This window comes from Chaetodon auriga, chromosome 17 (genome assembly GCF_051107435.1).
Source record: "Chaetodon auriga isolate fChaAug3 chromosome 17, fChaAug3.hap1, whole genome shotgun sequence".
NCBI classification, from domain to species: domain Eukaryota; kingdom Metazoa; phylum Chordata; class Actinopteri; order Chaetodontiformes; family Chaetodontidae; genus Chaetodon; species Chaetodon auriga.
Window position 1 is genome coordinate 2,268,099 of NC_135090.1, and position 19,109 is coordinate 2,287,207.

Below are 19,109 nucleotides of genomic sequence, written 5' to 3' on the forward strand. Positions count from 1 at the left end.
ATTCCATACAGTGGCAATAGAATATTGGCTAATTGCAACTTTCTGAATCGTAAATAGAACATTTACCAATGCTGTATAGAGCACTTATAAAATATTAATAAGAACTTTGCTCTTGCCAGGTTGTTGGAGGGCGTTTATATTCCTCCAGCAGGACACATGTATTATCAGGTAGACTGCTCCAGTGGAACTTGATGGCTGCAGAGCTTCTGGACCAAAATGAATGATGAATATAACAGTTCCATCTTGCAGATTAAAGACACTTTATCAGTGACATTTCCGTTGTTCTATTACTACTATGCGTTGAAGGAACTTAGTTGTAAGAGAAGTCTGGCTTTGGGGAAATATGGCATTAATAAGATTAATTAGGCAAGAGTATTTACCTTAATGCAAAGAAGAACTTAGAAAAAGAATTCACCTGAATTCAGGGTAGAAAGCAGAAAAAACAAGGAGTGCAAATATACATAGAGTTATTGAGGGTAATATACAGATAAACAGGACACCAACTGTATACAGTCAAGCCCAAAATTATTCATACCCCTGGCAAATTTTGACTTAAAGTTACTTTTATTCATCCAGCAAGTTTTTTCTTGACTGGAAATGACACAGGCGTCTTCCAGAAGATAATAAGACGATGTACAAGAGGCATCATTGTGGAAAAAAAATATTTCTCAGCTTTTATTTACATTTGAACAAAAAGTGGCATTTCCAAAATTATTCATACCCTTTACAAATTGTCACAGTCTATGGGAAAATCCAAAGTTCTATACCATTCCAAATAGTCCAAGCTGTTCTAAAGCATCCTAATTACCCTGATTCCTTGGGAACAGCTGTTGTAATCAACTCAACAGGTAAAAAACAGCAGTTCTCTGCAGTTGGTTTGTGGACAGTCATGGCTAAGAAAAAGGAGCTCACTGAGGACCTGCGGCTGCACATTGTGGCTGCTCACAAGTCAGGAAAGGGCTATAAGGCCATATCTAAATGTTTTCAGGTCCCAGTGGCTACAGTGCAAAGTATTATTAAAAAATACAACATGTTCCCCACTGTGGAAAATCTCAGAGGACGTGGTGGGAAGTCAAGAGTGACACCTGTGCTGGTCAGGAGGATAGTGAGAGAGGTGAAAAAGAATCCAAGGATCACCACAAAGAATTCAAACCTGTTGAATCTGGGCTCTGCTTGTGGCAACGTCTCAAGGCAGACAGTCCAACGGACACTGCACACTACTGGGTTCCAAGGACGCAGACCAAGGAGGACACCACTTCTCCAGATAAGGCTCATGGAGCTGATCCTTAAAGATGAATGGGCAAAAATACCAGTGGAGACATACAAAAAGCTGGTCAGCAATTATAGGAAGTGTTTGGTTGCTGTAATAGCCAATAAAGGCTTTTCTATTGATGATTGAGAAGGGTATGAATAATTTTGGACATCTGCAAAGAACATGCAAAAAATCTGCTTTGCATGTTCAATGATGGCCTTTCACAAAGAAAATATAGTAAGGACAAGAGCATCTTGTCCCCGGGGAGGTGGTTTCCAGGTCCCATCACTGGTCAAAGTACTGGCGGAGGGAGGTGACAACAACATGGAATTTTGGGTGGATTTTTACTTTGAAGACATTTTCCTTACATAATGTACAAGTACCTCATTACTAAACAACCAAAATGAAAAGATCTAGGGTTATTTAGAGAAAGCTTTTTTCCCATCATTCTCTGTCCTGCTTAAGTGTAGAACATGATATTGTTTCTTTTTCTTTTGATTAAGTTTCATGACATCATTCCTCTGTTTAGTATTTTTGTCTCTCAGTTATATAACCACATTTTGCACTGCTTCCTTTGTCTCATTCCTCCGAGACATATAGGCCTTCCTTGTCAATCCATGGTGCTCATTACAGCCCGTTTCAAGTTGGGATACTGTGTAAATGTAAATTGATACAGAATGTGATAATTTGCAAAACACTGAAACCCCATATTTAATTGGAAATAGCACAAGGCAACATAAAATGCTGAAGCTAAGAAATTTCTTTGTTTTTGAAAACTCTATCCTCGTTTAGAATTTGTTGCCAGTGTTCTGGTCCTTCTTATCCTCCGACATTTGTGAAACTCTGAAACATAAGCATTAGAGTTAGAGGTTGCAGTGATGAAAATGGCCAATCTCAAGAGTCATTACAACTCTAAACATGCGAAGCTGAGCTACAAGCTACAAGGATAAATGCACTTGAATAAAGTTAATGCTTCTCAGTGGAGGTTAGATGCCCAACAGGCAGCTTTCACAAAACAGAGGCAGTTGATCTGACCCCGCTAAGAAGATGATCTGACCTTATGCTGGACATTACCTAGCACATCTCTGAGCTGAACCTCAAACTTCAGCCAGCTTCTCAGCTCTCTGCTTTCAAATGTGAACTCACTAGAATTGAAATTAAAGCTCTGGCAAGTGCAACTGGAAAGAGGGAACACTGTGCATTTAAGAACAAAAGCCTGCTGTGAAATCTGAATATGTTGGTGAGTGTGAAAACTCCTTTAAGCATTTGGTGAGAGGTTTCTGGAGATGAAAAGTAAGCAAAAGGAACTGAACATATTTGTTACATTTAATGTGGAACCACCTGCTGTGCCCGACAACTTACAACATGAAATCACTGAGCTGCAAATCAACAACCTACTACTGTGAGCAGCCCTTCTCAAACCTGACTCTTGCAACGACTCAGTTCTGCTCAAAGCTGACTGAGCTGAAGTAGCATCATCATCACTACCTTCTGACATCAGACATCTCACCAAAGAGAAGCAGTTACAGTCATCACAGAGGTTATTGTGATATGATGATTATCACACTAACCTCTATGGTTGGACAAAGGCTGGTAAGACTTAAACACAGTTTATTTAGGAACTGGGAATGATGAAATGGAACGATAGTGAGCTGAGCTGGAGTTACTGTGGAGTGAGGCTGAGCGAACAGAGCTGACAGACCAGGGCAGGGCAGAAGCATGGCAGGCAGAGAGAGCTGACCTGTTGGCTGGAGAGTGGACTGGCAAGATGCTGAGTGGGGCAGACAGATGGAAATCACAGGGAAGCAGTTAACCTGAAGCACAGGTAAACACAGGATTATTGGGAAATTCAAGCAACACAACAGATCACAGAACTACACCTTAATGTGACTGTGGTGTTATACCACGTTGGCAAACTGGCTGAAGAACCAGGGTTAATGAGTTGATGAGTTCCATGTGAGCAGCTTGGAACAGGTGTGTAGGCTGAGCAGCAATCAGGAAACCAAGAGCAGGGCAGTGCTACACCCACAGCACATACACAGACAGACATATACACAAAGAGAAGCAAACGAGAGCACAGGAGACACAAGGGCAGGGAAAAAAACATGGAAAAGGCGAATAGGAGGCATGGTCATGCAGCTACTGCCTTAACACCACCTGAACACAAACTCCACAAAACTCACTAACAGGTAGCACTGTGTGTCATTGGTCTTTAAAGTATCTTTTTTTAAAATCATAAACTAATATTCCATTACAACCAAAAGAACACTTTATTATCTTACAATGTATGTCACAGAAATGCTGCAATATGCATCAACTGTGGTGGGTAACTAAGTTTAGGACCCAGGAATAGGACAGGGAGTGCTTGCAACACTTCAGTGTAGTTATATTTGAAAAGATGAAGATTTGGAGAGCTGGTCAACAGTTTATGATGAAGTTGGGCAGATGGAGAGAGCTGGGTTGTTGACTGGAAGCCAGACTGGCTGGACACTGGGCGGGGCAGCCAGAGATCACGGGAGGATATGAACCTGAAGATCAGGCAAACACAAACTTTGACAGGGTTCAGGAAATCAGGAGGAATATACTGACAAAACTTGAAGCAGGGATAATGTTAGTACCACACTGGTGAACTGAACAATGTGGTGATGAGTGGCAATGATTGGCTTGTCCCACACCACATAAACACACACACAGACGGGAGAAACACAAGGAAAAAACTGGTGACATGGTCGGGGCCACCCTGATTTGATTTTTCAGTAGTCTTACGAGAGTTGTAATGTTTACACTTTGAACATTTCCAAATGTTGTATTGTCTGTGCAACACTCTCCTGGATTTCTGATTTTTTTGTTCCTTCATCTCCCCCAAGTGGGAGGTAACTGTTCAGTCCTATTCCACAAATACAAAAGCAATTCCACACAAAAACTGTATTTATAGTACTACTCAAATGCAGTTCAGTCAGATGTTCTTGTAGAATATATATCTTAGCTACTGATTTGTTGGAAATTTCAGACAGCTGCTGCTACTGTTGAACATTGTAGGTGTGGCTGCAGCCTCTCATTGATAAACCATGGCTCATAATATAATCAATTATAGTAGCTCTAATCTCATCTGAGGCTACACCTCTGGGTCTTCCACGTCTCAACAGTCTTCCAGCACACATACAAACTCCCCACCACCTCCTGATCCCTCCTCTTCCTCTGCCCTTTAGGACCATGTTTACTGAGGAAAACTAATTCCTTGACTTGCCCTTTTGCCATGAAAGTGAAAAGCATAACCACCTGTGTAGATGCCCTGGGCCATCCCACCACCCTTACCACTGTCCACATGTACACACAGTGAATCTGAAAATCACCACTAGGCAACCACTTGCTTTAAAATATCAAAGCAACAAGAATTTGGGTAGCTAGTTCCTATATTACGTAAGCAGCAACAGCTAGGTGGTCAGATCAGGTAAGCCTTCTCCCATTTGAGCCTTTTGGAAGTTTTGCAGGTCCTCCACCTCATGTTCATCCATCTTCTTCTTTTTCTTCTTGTTTTATTGGTAGGTGAATGACTTCTCCGCATCAGATATTAAAGCTAATTTTCTGCATAGTGCCACCTGCTTTACTGGAGGAGGGGAATGTAGCAAACACATCAAACTGGCCCAGCGGTTATGCATTCCGTCAGTGTCACAACTAACCTTTTTTTGTTTTGTTTAGAAATATCAAACATTTTATGACTTATCTAAGATAGATAGAACATTTTTAAACTGGAGGACAGTTTGACAGGTCTGAGTGAAATACAATGTGGCCTGCACCTGAGGTTGAGCTCAGGCCCAGGCTGGTCATTGGGAGGACCCAAAGAATTACCTTAATTACATAAATTTTTCTATTTTATACTCACGGCTCTTGACTTTTGCAGTACTTGTTTTTTTCATTTCTCTTGCTATGCTTACTATTATGAACCAAAATAACAAGGCACATTCATTATATTGTGAAAAGCTGCTTGGCAGTAAACCTGATACTGACTCTGACTCTGATCACACATGATTGTTTGCAGCGTGTAGACATCAACACAACGTTCAGTGAATGCGCAGAGATGTCACAATGTTCAGCTGAGAGGGCTGTCAGAATAAATCCAACCCATCAGATGGTGCTTTGGGTTTTGTAATGATTTTAAAAATGTTAGTTGGCTGTAATCTCTGTATATACTGTGACACTCATGTTTAAGTACACATCAAAGTGTGAAAGAACCCAAATAGTTCAACTGGCAGGAATTAAACATTTTAGAGAAGAAACTGACTGTTATCTACTCCTGATTTGTTCTCCTGTAATATGGCAGAACCAGCCTCAACATTTCTTGTGTTATCTGTCACAATATTAGCCTGACTACTCCCTCCTGATGTACAATTACTCCCATTGCCACCATTCCCCATCACCTGGCTGCCCCATCCACCTGCTCTCCTGTTTTGACTTCCATTATTACCCTTACAGTGTACATAGGTGCCAGCCCATTTCCACCTGTTATATCGTCTCCACATTAAGCTTTCCAGTGACTTCTTCTCTTCTGCCTGTACCTTGGACTTCTGTCTTTTTGCCTGCCACTTGCCTGGTTGAGTTTGCTTTGCTTTCTGCCTCGTTTACTGACTCATACCTGTTTTTTGACTATGGGTAAAGACATTTTTTTATATTATCTGCTTGGTTTAATTGACTATACTGCAATAGTATTCTATAATAGTCCATGCAGTATCATACGTTATCATTAAGATGTTTCATTGTTGGTGTTAATAAGCTAAAATTTGTCTGTTTAAGGTAAACAGTGTTGCCTAATCTAGTTTCTGAAATAAAGCACAGATAAACAAATGCATGCATATCTGTTCAGTAATACAGGACAGCTTTGCTGAAGGCAGTGGTATGAGAAACACCAGTTCTATTCCCAAGAAGACACATTTTGTTTGTAATTCTCTGCATTTTACATAATCATCACATATGATGCTGCATAGATTCTTTTAAATGCATGAAAATGCATTACACTTTACTTACCAGCAACAAAAAGACATTGTTATAAAACATGCGTTATTATAGATGGGTCACATATACAATGAGAACTTATGATAATGCATGGGCTATTATAACATACCATGAGTCCATACTACAGTTGTTTGCTGAGGTGTATATAGCTGTGTATAGGTAGGAGTTTTGAAAGGTAGATGGAGCATTGTACAAACCAAATGGCATTGCTTAAGTCCAGATGCTGATGAATGCACCGATCTCCTGGGCCCTTGGAGACAGTCAGACTTGCCAGTGAGCCTTCAGGACATTTGACTGAACCAACTTGGTCTACACAACTCTCCATGTGTGACAAAAGAAAGGGGGGGCAGGGTGCAGCCCAGCAAGAATTACAGGGTTTATCACTTTTACTATCTAACATATACGGCACCTTGTTATTTAACTCTTCACATTTCTTGGAGCAAGCACAATAGAATTGCTGCTCAATTGGCTCAGCTTCACCAACATCAATGGGTGATGGAGAAATTCTCAGAGCTGGTCACACTCAGTATCACTAAGTATGGCAGATCAATCCTGAATGGACATCTGAATATTCAGATCAACAAAAAGAATGACTCCAGCACTGTGGAGGTGTGAGCTGACTGGACAGCTTTGAACTTACCCAACATGTAAATGAAGCCCCTCGTTGGCATGGTAACATTCTAATGGGGTAATAATAGGAAAATCTCCCCATGGTTAAACAATAACAGTGTTCATGAGATTAAGAGAATCTGCCAAACATCTGAAAGAAAATGGAGGAAAACTGGGCTGACAGTTCACTGTAATATATACAAAGTGGCCATGACTGTCTATAGCAAAGCAATATGTCTGGCAAGAAAGGATTACTTTTCCAGCATTCTCTGTAATAATCTTGGAAAGATGTATTGCTTTGTTATCTACTATTGACTACCTACTCAACACTGTCCCCACCCATCCACAGTTCTCTGCATCAAATTGTGAAGAACTTGCATCGTTCTTCACGAACAAAATAACTTCAGTGAGAGCCAGCATCGCTGCTGATGTGAACACAGATGACCTCAACAAACCCTGTAAAAAAATGGAACCATGAGAAAATTCTCCTACATTACATTAACTGAGCTCTGCGAGACTGTCACTGAGTCTAACCACCTCATGTGTTGACCCTGCACCTACAGCATTTTTAAAGCGAGTGTTCTACATTTCAAGTCATGTCCTGACAATTAAAAATACACGGGCATCTTGCCAGATGGGTTTAAAAAAGCTGCATGGTAATGCACTCGCTAACTGTAGGCCAATATCCAACCTTCCATTCATCAGTAAGATACTGGAAAAGATAGATTCAGTGCAAATTAACTCCTGTCTTAAAGAAAATAACAAAGGAAGGAATAAATCAAAGGAAGAACATTTTACTTCAGTCTTGGAGATCATGTGTCTACAGGACATCTGTTGCATCGGTTGCAGAAAGGAGCTGCCTTTGTTCACTTTGTTCTTACTATACATGCTGCCACTTAGTGACATCATTGGAGAGCACAATGTATGTTTCCATACTTATGCAACTGTTGTCCATCTCTGCTGAACCAAATGATGCTAAAGCTATAGACTCCATTACTAACTGTCTTTTGGCAGTAACTCAATGGATGGGCAAACATTTATCAAAGTTAAATGTGGACCAAACTGAAATCCTACTAGTTGGCCTTCAACAACAACAACAAAAAAAAGTCAGCGGAAATGAACTCCCTGGATTAAATTTGGGGTTACGAGTCTTGGTGTTATTGTAGATTCAGATCTAAGCTTCAAGTCCCACATCAACAAGGTGATGTAAACATTTTTCCACCATATTATTCAGAGGGTTTTATTTACCATCCAATGTTATGCATTCTCTTTATTCTATCTTCATCCTTGTTTTTTGTTATTTTTGATATTATTATCAAGTGGTTTTTATTCTCTCTCTTATTTTAAATTAATTTTCTATCCCTATTTTTATGTCCATTTTATACTTTTTTATGTGAAGCACTTGGTGCATGTGATTTCTTTGTTGTAAAGCACTTTGAGACGCATTACTTGTATGAAAGGTGTTACACTGATAATATGATGAAGAATGATGAATATGTAATAAGCCAGTTAGGGCCAGTCTAAAAATTAGAAATAAAGAGTCAATGTGTTCTACAGTGACACCTGTAAGCTGACGTGACAGATGTGTTTCAAAAACCGACTGACACTCAGCGCACCAGACAAAGTTGATCTGAGCTTTAAGCAGGTCTGTCTGTGGAGGTGATAATGACGTCGACATCTCTGTGGAGTTCATCTCCATTTATCCTAACTTATTTATAGATGATTTATTATTTATTTACTGACAATGACAAATAAAAAAGTAGACCCTTAATGTAAATAATATTGCACACTCCAGCTCTCACACAAATAAATCTGAAATAAAGTATGAAACAAATATATAGACAAAAGAGTTATCTTAATTTGTTGCAACTCCAATATAGCAGTTCTTAACTGCAACAGAATATGTTGGTGTGGCATGAGCTTTCCACATAAATGTGTTTTCTTTCTGTAAAGCAGCTTTTTATCTGTGCTACTCTGGTGTCTGACAGTTCAGTCCAGCTGGACAGTGCAGTACCCTGGCTGTCACCAACATGTCTTGCTACATCATTATGACTTACCAGTCTGATGTAAGAGAAACTCCAGGGAAATGGCATGTACCACTGCCACATCGCCAGGAATGCCAGTATTGTATCGGAACCTGTAACCCACCAGCAATCCCACACATTTTAATGTGTCTTGCATGTTGTAATATTCAAATTGTCATATAGTTAGTGTCAATTATTTCAAATCAAGTACTCAAATCAAATATTAATGTAGAACTACAAACACCAACAAACAGAAAAATGTTAACAGCTGCATTCATTTCCAGGTGGTCCCAATGTTTTTGCACTTTTAGATTTTACTAATGCTCTGGCAATTTTGTACTAAAAAGCACAGAGTCATTTGTTGTCTTTCTGTGTGTTTATTCTGACGCCTGCAGATGGACTCCCTCCTTGCTGTCTTGAGTGTGAGATGGCAAGAAAGTGCCCGGAGCAGGAGAAGTTGTTAGATTACATACAATACATTATCTTTGTACACAGGATGACTTCGTTCTATCATCAGAAAAATGTCGACACAATAGGCACATTAATGTGTTGTACAATCAAGACAAAAGGTTCACTTAATCAGTGCATAAGAACATACTGTACTGGTGTCATGGTCAGCGCATTATGACACACGCACATGCCTGATCATATGACATGGTTATTCATTTGGCTTTAAGACAGTGAATACTTAGGATTCAGTAAAAGAGAAGACAAATAATAAGAATTCCAATTACATCAATATTAATCAAAATCAATATTTGATCTATACAAATGAAATACTGAACAGTATTGGTACATATGAATCAAATCTCCCACCTCCGATGCGTCCTTAGTATTGATAAGCAGAACGCATAAGGCTGTGACAGAGAAAGGACCATCACTTACTGAGGTGCCTCATAAATGACATCAGAATGTAAGAAAGACACTTGAATGTAAATGTACTGTGACAGTGGGTTCCCTCTCCTCTCCTACTCTATTACAGTTTCTACAGCTGAATAAAGTAAAAAATGTTGTCACTTTTCGACCTTTAGAAATTCAGAAACACAGAGCCCCAGATGCAGCCAGTTTTCATGATAACTGTAATAAGGCACTTCATCAAATACTGCAGCAGTCTGTATTCAGTCTGCATGTAAGGCATCAAATAAACACATGAAAAGCAGATGTGATGTCCCTGTTTCTAGGTGAGTTTATCGTTTTTGGAATTCCTATAACCTAATCTGGCAAGCACCATTAGAGAGTGAGCATGACAGTGGGCTGTGACACTTTTATTTTATGCTTTTTTGTTTTGCTACTTTATTTTATATTTTATATTTTATATTTTATCATATGGAATTTCAAATCCACGAATTATAGAATGAAGGAACACGCTGATTTTTTTTTTTTTTTTTTTTTTTTTTGGTTTTGACCTTATTATGAGCTAGGTTGAGGGAGCATACATTCTCTTCTCCACAAAAATCAAATGAGTCCAAGTACCAGAATACCAGAATAACTGACAATAACTGAGGTACAGAGTCAATGGAAGCACGCAGGTAAAGAATGTTACAGTTGGGATGCGAATATCAACATGATGGTGGTACATCTTTGGTTCAGCTCTTCTCTCCTGCACAAAGAACCTTCATACACTGGAAATTCCCCAGGATGTCTCTGTCACAAAGGTGGCCAGCGCTGCAACACCTCGCACGTCAGCCGCCGTAATTAACCAATCGGCAGTGATCCCTGTGGCTCCTTGTTCACGCTGAATATATTCACTGTAGAAGGTAGAATGTTTGCCTGCAGGCGGGTTGATGGGGCGAGAAGATGGATGCGATACAGAAATTACAGTGATCCGCTTGAGTCGTTGATTTATCAGATAGTGAAAGGAGTGCGGGGGAAAGCGCCGGAGGACAGAGAACAGGGAAAGTGATGCTTCAGCACGTTGGACATCTCCGATCTGGAATCAGATTTATGCAGTTTTTTTTCTTTATTTGACCACCAGTAGATTGATTCCTCTCCAGGTAAGAATAACCTGCTGCTTGGATGGTTCATGTTCAAAGCAATAAAGTGTGGCAACAGATATGGGGTTGTGTGTTTAAGTCAGCATCAGTGTGTGCATGTCGGGGGGGAGGATGAGGGCGCGTCTCCCTCCAACGTTGGGATAATGCAGTGTGGTGTATGGAAAAAGTGAGAGAAAGAAGAGAATGCACCCAGTCAGACCGTCATTGTACAGAGAGCAGAGGAGGTCTGAGAAAGATGTTTGATTTAGTGAAAATGAGCGTCGGGATCATGTTTGAACCGGCTGAAAGAAGACTGAGTCAATGCTTGAACCGAGTTCTTTGGTGCAACAACGCATGAAGAACTGCACTGGTCAGCCAGCAGGGGGCGGTGGTCGATTACAAATTGCATAGACTTCACCATCCAAAGCATGGTGATGTGTTTTTCATTTGACTTAGATTTCTGAGGCGGTTATTACGTTGTAACACACACTCACACACACACACACACACACACACACACACACACACACACACACACACACACGCACGCACGCACGCAAGCACGTACATACAGGGAGCTGAGTTTTTCGCTGCCATTGAAGAGGTACAGAGGAAGACATAAGAGGAAAGCCTCTGCATTATGTGGAGTACAGCTCTGCTTGGAAGCTACAACACAAAGTCTGTGTAATGAATATATAAAAACTCAGAGGGAAGGGCCAAAGGACATGTTATTTTTGAAATGTAGCTGAAAATCAAGACTTCTGCAGTAAAATTAAAGGTAGCTAATTGAAATATTTTGGTGATTCTCGATAGCTCTGTGTACTAGGTATTATAAAGTGTTTTAGAGGAATTTCTCAGTCCTTTTGGCGTACAGTTACAAAGTGCTACTTTTGCAATTGCCAAGTGATTTATCAGTTGTCCAATGGCCACGAATAATAATAATGCTAATGATAATAATAATGATATAATAAAATAAGTAATATTACTGCAAAGGCCCCTTCTTTTGATACAAAAAAGAACTCTTCAGAGAAGTGCTATAAGGCTGTTACTCTATGACTTTACTCTATGACCTTGTTAGAAGGTATATTTTCCAGCCAAATGCTGCAAGCTAAATGTATGATAAATCATATATAGATAACCATTATAGATAAGTATGGCACGTTTAATGTCACTGTAGCATCGGAACATCAAATCCCTACACCTTTATTACTGTGGACCTGTATGTATGTATGTATGTATGTATGTATGTATGTATGTATGTATCTATCTATCTATCTATCTATCTATCTATACACATATATATATTTATGCTGTCAGTTTTTTTCAGTGTCACTGGTGTTCGATTTAACTTTCTGTCACTGTTTGGACGTGGAGAGGAGGGGGTAGAGTGGAGGAGCAAGCAGAGTGTGATTTGCATATCTGCATACTCTGCAATTTCTTTGATGTCATAACTGCTGATCAGATCATTTAAATCATTTGCAGCCGTTTTGATCACAACCTTCGAAAGAAACAAGCTACAAGCTGTTGTACTAAAACTCAACTCAACTTTATTTATATAGCACTTTAAAAACAGCCACAGCTGAAACAAAGTGCTGTACATAAATACACAAAACAATATAAAAACAATAAAATGAGTGAAATAAAACAGGAATAAACACTAAAATGAATGTTTTATTGTTTTTAAAAACAATCAAAAACAATAAAACAATAAATAAAAGCAAACCATAAAACACTCAAACAAAAGCAGAATCTCCTGCGGGGTTGAAAGCCAAGGAATAAAAGATTAGTAAGGCTGTAAGTCAAATGATTTGTTTTCTCTTTCTCTCGTAGGATGACAGGAAACCTGTCTGCAGACCCTTTACAGAACGGCTCTGTCTTATCCCTCCTGAACTCATCTGCTCCAGCATCTCCTCCACCCTGGGAGGCTCCATCCTTCACTGTGGCTGCCCGCTGCCGTGTAGCAGCCACCCTGGTGCTGTTTGTCTTTGCCATGGCCAGTAATCTGTCAGTCCTGATCAGTGTGTGCTGGGGGCGGGGTTATCGTTTGGCAGCGCACCTGCGCCCACTCATTGCCAGCTTGGCATCAGCTGATCTGGTGATGACTTTTGTGGTGATGCCACTGGATGCTATTTGGAACATTACGGTGCAGTGGTATGCTGGGAATATCATGTGTAAGCTGCTGTGTTTCCTCAAGCTCTTTGCCATGCACTCAGCAGCATTCATACTGGTGGTGGTAAGTCTGGACCGCTATCGGGCCATCCTTCATCCTCTGGATTCTCTTGATGCTGGGCTCAGGAACAGACGCATGCTGCTGGTGGCCTGGACTCTCAGTCTGCTGCTGGCATCTCCACAGGTACAGTAGGTTACACAGTGAACTTCAGGTCAAGGCCTTTATTTCTTATATCTGAGTATGCACGCTTAACACTAGATTGGACCTGTTGTTCATTCAATTCTAGATGAGGAAGTCTGGCTTTACACATAAACTATGTCATGCAATCTGGTGAAATACAACTCTGCTTGACCCCTCTAATGAACTGAAAAGTTAATCGGATGGTGTGCAGCATTAGCCAGCAAATCAATATGTTGAATGTTACCATGTGACAGGTGATTTGTGGTGAACACCAGAAGTGGACAGAGAACATTTTCGAGGTAATTCTTCCATTGAGTGCAAATTATTCCCTGGCGTCGCGTTTATTGTCCGTGACATTATGGCTCGGAAATTAGATTGATTTTTTCAATAAACTAATCACAGAGCTATCATGAGTCTGATCCAGGACCGTCATACCACATATCACAGTCCTGCATGAATATCTTCCAGAAGTCAGGCATTCCAGCCACTGAGCTGCTCATATAATTCTTTACAGGAAAAATGTGAAAAACACAAACTCAACATGTAATAGAAAATATTCTTAGTGACCTATAATGTGGCAAAAATAACATCAGGGAGGTGCAAAGTAACAAAAACCCAACTAATTCTTTCAAATTAGACATGTCTCTTTTGTTAATACAAACGATCAATGGAAGATGTGTAAAATCAAAGGGGACACAGGATGTCTTCCTCACTTACCAATGGGTGTGCTGCCCCTGCTGGATGGGAAACAGAGAAATGGAAACCTTTATACTGTATATCTTGCATGTAACTTGCAATTCAATGAACAAAAACCCCAAAAAACCCACAAGTGAAAATGAATGTGTTAAGGTTCAGCCATGATTGAATAGATAAATAAAAAAATCTGCTGTAAAAGCCATCTCTCTGAAGAAGGGTTTTCCGTGTATGTAGTGGAACCATGTGAGCTCATTGTCCAGTATGAAGAGGTTTCTACTGCAGTGACTGACTTTTGCTCATAAGTATTAATATAATTGCTCTCATTTCAACTTGAATAGAGAATTGTAGTTATGTATTTTATTCGATTCAGTTCAATTTTATGGCGGCTGTGGCTCAGGAGGTAGAGCGGTCGTCCACCAATCAGCAGGTCAGTGGTTTGATCCCTGGCTTCAGCAGTCCACGTGCCGAAGTATCCTTGGGCAAGATACTGAACCCCAAAACTGCCCCCGATGCTGTGAATTCATATGTATGTTGCTTTGGATAAAAGCGTCTGTCAAATGACTAATTGTAATTGTATTTTATTTATATAGCACCAAATCACAACAGAAGTTGTCCCAGGACACTTTCCATGTCAAGATGATCAGGACCAACTCCCCATGAGCAAGTGTTTGGTGACAGTGGCGAGGAAAAACTTCCTTATATATTCAGTTTTATTTATCATGGTTTAGAGCACACTGATAAAAATGATTGTTTATCTGTTTCCTCTGAATGGATGACATGCATCTAATTCAGAATCTTGGGGTGCATACTTCTTGCAATCTGTAGCCTCTGGAGGCAGCAGGAGTGCTACAAATGAAACAGGACAATAGAGAAGCCTGCTGAAGCTGGAAACTGATCTGTCACTGATAGACTGGCAGGAGTAGAAAAGGGGAGAATGAAAGAATGCTTGCATTCCCAGCATCCCTTGACATCTAATCTGTACGTCAATCCAAACTGATAAGTGGGAAGATAACTATGACCCTTTGTAGTTCTACATTATGTACCATTCTGTGTAGTTATTGCTGTTTTGGGTGCCATTGAAGACCGAAGACTGAATCCCAGCATGCAGTTGGTGAGAGGCATGGTATTTAACACCGTGGATAGATCCAACTTTCAATTCACATAAACTGTGCATCTTTGGAGTGTTTGAAGAAAATAAATGACCTGGAGGAAAGTCATATATAGACTCTACATAGAGAAAAGGCAGTGATTTTGAAGCCAATATCATCGTCATGCTTTATCAGTACAACACTGTTCAGTACCTAATCAGTCTCCCATGATGCAAAGGAAGCCCAAGACACACAATCTGGCTACTAACGTGTGTGTGAACACATCCAACTAAATGTAACCTGGTTCTAGCCTGAATATCTTCTGGTTACTTGAACTAACAACAGTGTGTTATTAAACTGTAACTTCCTTATCCAGTGACTTTCAGCTCCAAGCCCATTGGTTCTTACTGAAAACTTGAACCTTTAAAAACACCTTCTGAATATACAGTTTCATTTTTTTAAATAAAGGCTCTGTAATTTCCTGAAACAGATGGTCCCTGTAGTTTTTATCAAACAAACAGAAGGAAACCACATTTGGTTGCTCTTGTGAGTATTTGGGGCAATAGGGTGGTGCCCAAAAAAACTAGTGTGTGTGTGTGTACGAGGTAATGAAAGGACATGTCATCCAGTGCAACAGTGTGGCTCACTGATGTGTTTTTAACAGTTTCTGGACAACAGTGCAGAGGAAAAAAGATATATCTGTCATTGATACACACACAGTGCTTAGTAGGATCCATTTATTGTTGGTTTGGCTCTGCATGTGGGATGAGAAACATAGCTATATATTTACAATATAAACTTATAGCTTATTAGTAACCATTAGAATTAGAAACTAGTACAGTCTTGTCCTGTGGGACCTCAGTGATGAGTTGTGTGGTCAGTAACGCTCTTGCTCATACTACTGCTGCATAGAACCTTTATTTGCATACTTGTGGCCTTCATGTTAACTTGACAGAAGAGTCAATAATAAGTGATTGCATTAAAGGGACTTTAATGCACAACATGATCCCCAGAGAACCTCCTGCATTGTGCACTTCTTTGTGTAGTTTGTTTAATATAAACAAATCTAAAGTTTGTTTAATATAAACAAACTACACTTGTGTTTTTCTGTGACTGCATGAAATTCATTCCTCATCTCTTTACATTCTTCATCCTCAGCTGTTCATCTTTCGGGCCATTAAAGCTGATGGCGTGGACTTCACTCAGTGTGTGACCCATGGAAGTTTCCGGTATCTCTGGCAGGAGACGGCATACAACATGTTTCACTTTGTGACGCTGTATGTCTTCCCCCTGCTTGTTATGACTTTCTGCTACACCCGCATCCTCACCAAGATCAATGGCCAGATGCACAAAAGCAGAGGTGTGTGACCCTTCGAGAATCTGAAATCTGCTGAGGGACATCTTTGACCCGTTCCAGTCAACACTGATTTAAAAGATGATTCCAGTTTATTACAACCTCAGTCTTACTTGTATACTACTTTTATACTTCCACTATTCCTATTGGTCAGGGATGGAAGTAAGGGATTACAATTTTTTGTGTATTTGGAAGCATACTAGCTTTAAAGTCACTATGTGCAAAATGTTAAAGTTTCAAAGATGTAATATCAAAAACAACACTGTGGTAGTCAGCAATGCATCCCTCCCAGCCCTGTAATAGATAATCCTCATCTCAACATTAAGCTGGTGGTATTTACCTATTTGTTTACATTTTTGGAACATATGCCTTCCTGTATTTGAGTTTTTGCCCATGTTGTGTTTCTGCAGATGGAGAACACTGCCTGAGACGCAGTGGAACAGACATGATACCCAAAGCCCGAATGAAGACCCTCAAGATGACAATTGTGATTGTGAGCTCCTTTGTTATCTGTTGGACACCCTATTACCTCCTGGGGATCTGGTACTGGTTCCAACCAGCCATGATCCGGCACACACCTGAGTATGTGCACCACATACTGTTTGTCTTTGGCAACTTGAATACATGCTGTGACCCGGTCATCTACGGCTTCTACACACCGTCTTTCCGGGCAGACCTTGCTGATGTGGTGGCGTGCTGCCGCAGTCGCCAAACCAACAACACCTCACCTCGCTCTGTGGATCGTCTGTCTGGCCGAAGTGCTGGAGCTGCTGTGGAGATGGAGTCTGATCTGAGCTCCAACCAGCACAGTGGGAACCCTGGTTAAGCAGTGGTGATCTGACTGCAATTAAACATTGTTACAATATACCTAACGCCCTTAATGCAGGTGTCAGCTGAAATCTGTGAGCACATAATTGAATGGTGAGCAACTTTGGCTTTTTTTTATGCTTCAGAACAACAGTTTTGACCTGTGGAAGAAAGTCTTTTTTTTTTTTTTTTTTTTAATTACGTAGCTGCCCTCCAGTTTGGGAGCCACTACAGTGTATAAAGACTGATCTGCAAAAATGATCTGAGGCATTTTAGTCATCCATCTCACGTATCTGAGACACACACACACCAGTGCTGAGACACCCGTGTATGATGCATACCAATACAAAATTCCCTACATTCTTTACTCTCCTAATTATTTTTTTTTTCTTGCATACCCTGTGGTTTACTTTGACATGTGCCCACTGTGTAGTCTATTGAAGGCTATTTATTCTTGGTCCTTTTCTAAGCTTTCCCAAAATGTTGAACTATCCCTAGAAGAGTCTTAACACCAAGACAAGGACTGCTATCTGGATAATTTACATTTTCCTGCATGACTATGAAAAACTACTAAGAGCAGTAGTTTGTATTGTAGGCTATAGTGTTTCTTTGAACGGTAATAGGAAGTCATTACTTACTGAAACATTTCACCTCTGAAATTCTTATGTACTAATTATAGATTGCAATAGTCAGCAAGAAATAACCTGTTGTTATATTCATATGATGAACATATATGCAATCTAAATGTAACAATGTATTGAATATGACTGCATCTACATTATTATTCTAAGTGCGAGCAGGTGTGATGTAAAGTATTCATCAGAGTCTCATATATGCTCAATAAAATTCTACTGGATGATGTCCTTGACAGTTGTGACAGAATTTCAGTTTTGTACGTTACAATAGGGTTCTGAATATTTTGCCACATTTAGAAATTTTAATACATTTGTGTGGCATATATGATATCAATCTATTCATGTTCACTGTCCTATAATGAATGGAAGTCACGGAGGATTCTGGGGTCATTTTTGTAGTGTAGCGTACTGGTTATCATTATGTGTCACTGTCATGTCATGTGTCAGTCTTTTGTCATCTGTCTTTAAAGTTTGCACCAAAGACAAATGCCCATGTTTAAGACAAGGTCTTGTCAGAGATTATTGTTTGTGTGTTTTACATAAATGATGGCTTTAACACTCAGCAGTTGTAGTTGAAGCTTGATTAGCCTTCAAAATCAGTTCTGATGTCGATGAATTGCCTGAATGAATCAACCATGACATTTGGGTGTGATGGAATATGCTTAATTTCCATTATATCATCCTGTTTGAAGCAGGACGAGCAGCGCCCTTACACTTTAGATGTTTTTATGTGACCTAAATGCAGAGACACAGAAACGTGTGGTTGTAGTGAAATCTTTAAATCTTGTCAAGCAGATAATAAATAGGTATGGTAATTTACAAGAGAATGACGGTGGAAACAAAAGCAGAACCCAAGACAACGGCTGTACCTTAAGTTACAGTTCCTGTAGTGTAGGCCTTGTTTTGGTGCTCTTCTTTGACTGCAGTGACTAGATGCACTGATGACTAGAGCACTGATATCAAAGGATACCAGTCTCTGTGAGAGAACAGCTGTCAGGTGTGAGGGCAAGGATTTCTCATGTTCTTTTCTGTTGACTTATGAGATTAATAGCAGTTCTCTCTAAACCTTTCCATAGCACTTTGGTTTCATACTTGATTAGCTCATGTTTAGACATGTTGGTTATCCGTCTCTCCTTGTTGTCCAGTGGACAAAAGGAGGGTAGCGGGTGTAATGGATATCATGATGTATGAAACAAAAGCTCAAATACTTTTTAATCAAGACAGAATCTACTTTAGGCTCAAGTCTGATCTTACACAGCAATACATGGGTAAGTTCGAAGAATGATGAAGAGGGGAAAAGAAATAATCTCC

General features: G+C 40.0%; 1 protein-coding gene across 1 annotated transcript; it reads left to right on the plus strand.

The window, feature by feature from the left end:
- Positions 1–10,583: 10,583 nt before the first annotated feature.
- Positions 10,584–18,060, plus strand: gnrhr1 (gonadotropin releasing hormone receptor 1). The gene is made up of 4 exons (XM_076754446.1): positions 10,584–10,889; positions 12,699–13,221; positions 16,161–16,362; positions 16,767–18,060. Exons 2-4 carry the CDS (start codon positions 12,700–12,702, stop codon positions 17,180–17,182), a joined length of 1,140 nt encoding a protein of 379 aa, XP_076610561.1. The 5' UTR covers positions 10,584–10,889; position 12,699; the 3' UTR covers positions 17,183–18,060.
- The last annotated feature ends 1,049 nt before the right edge of the window (positions 18,061–19,109 follow it).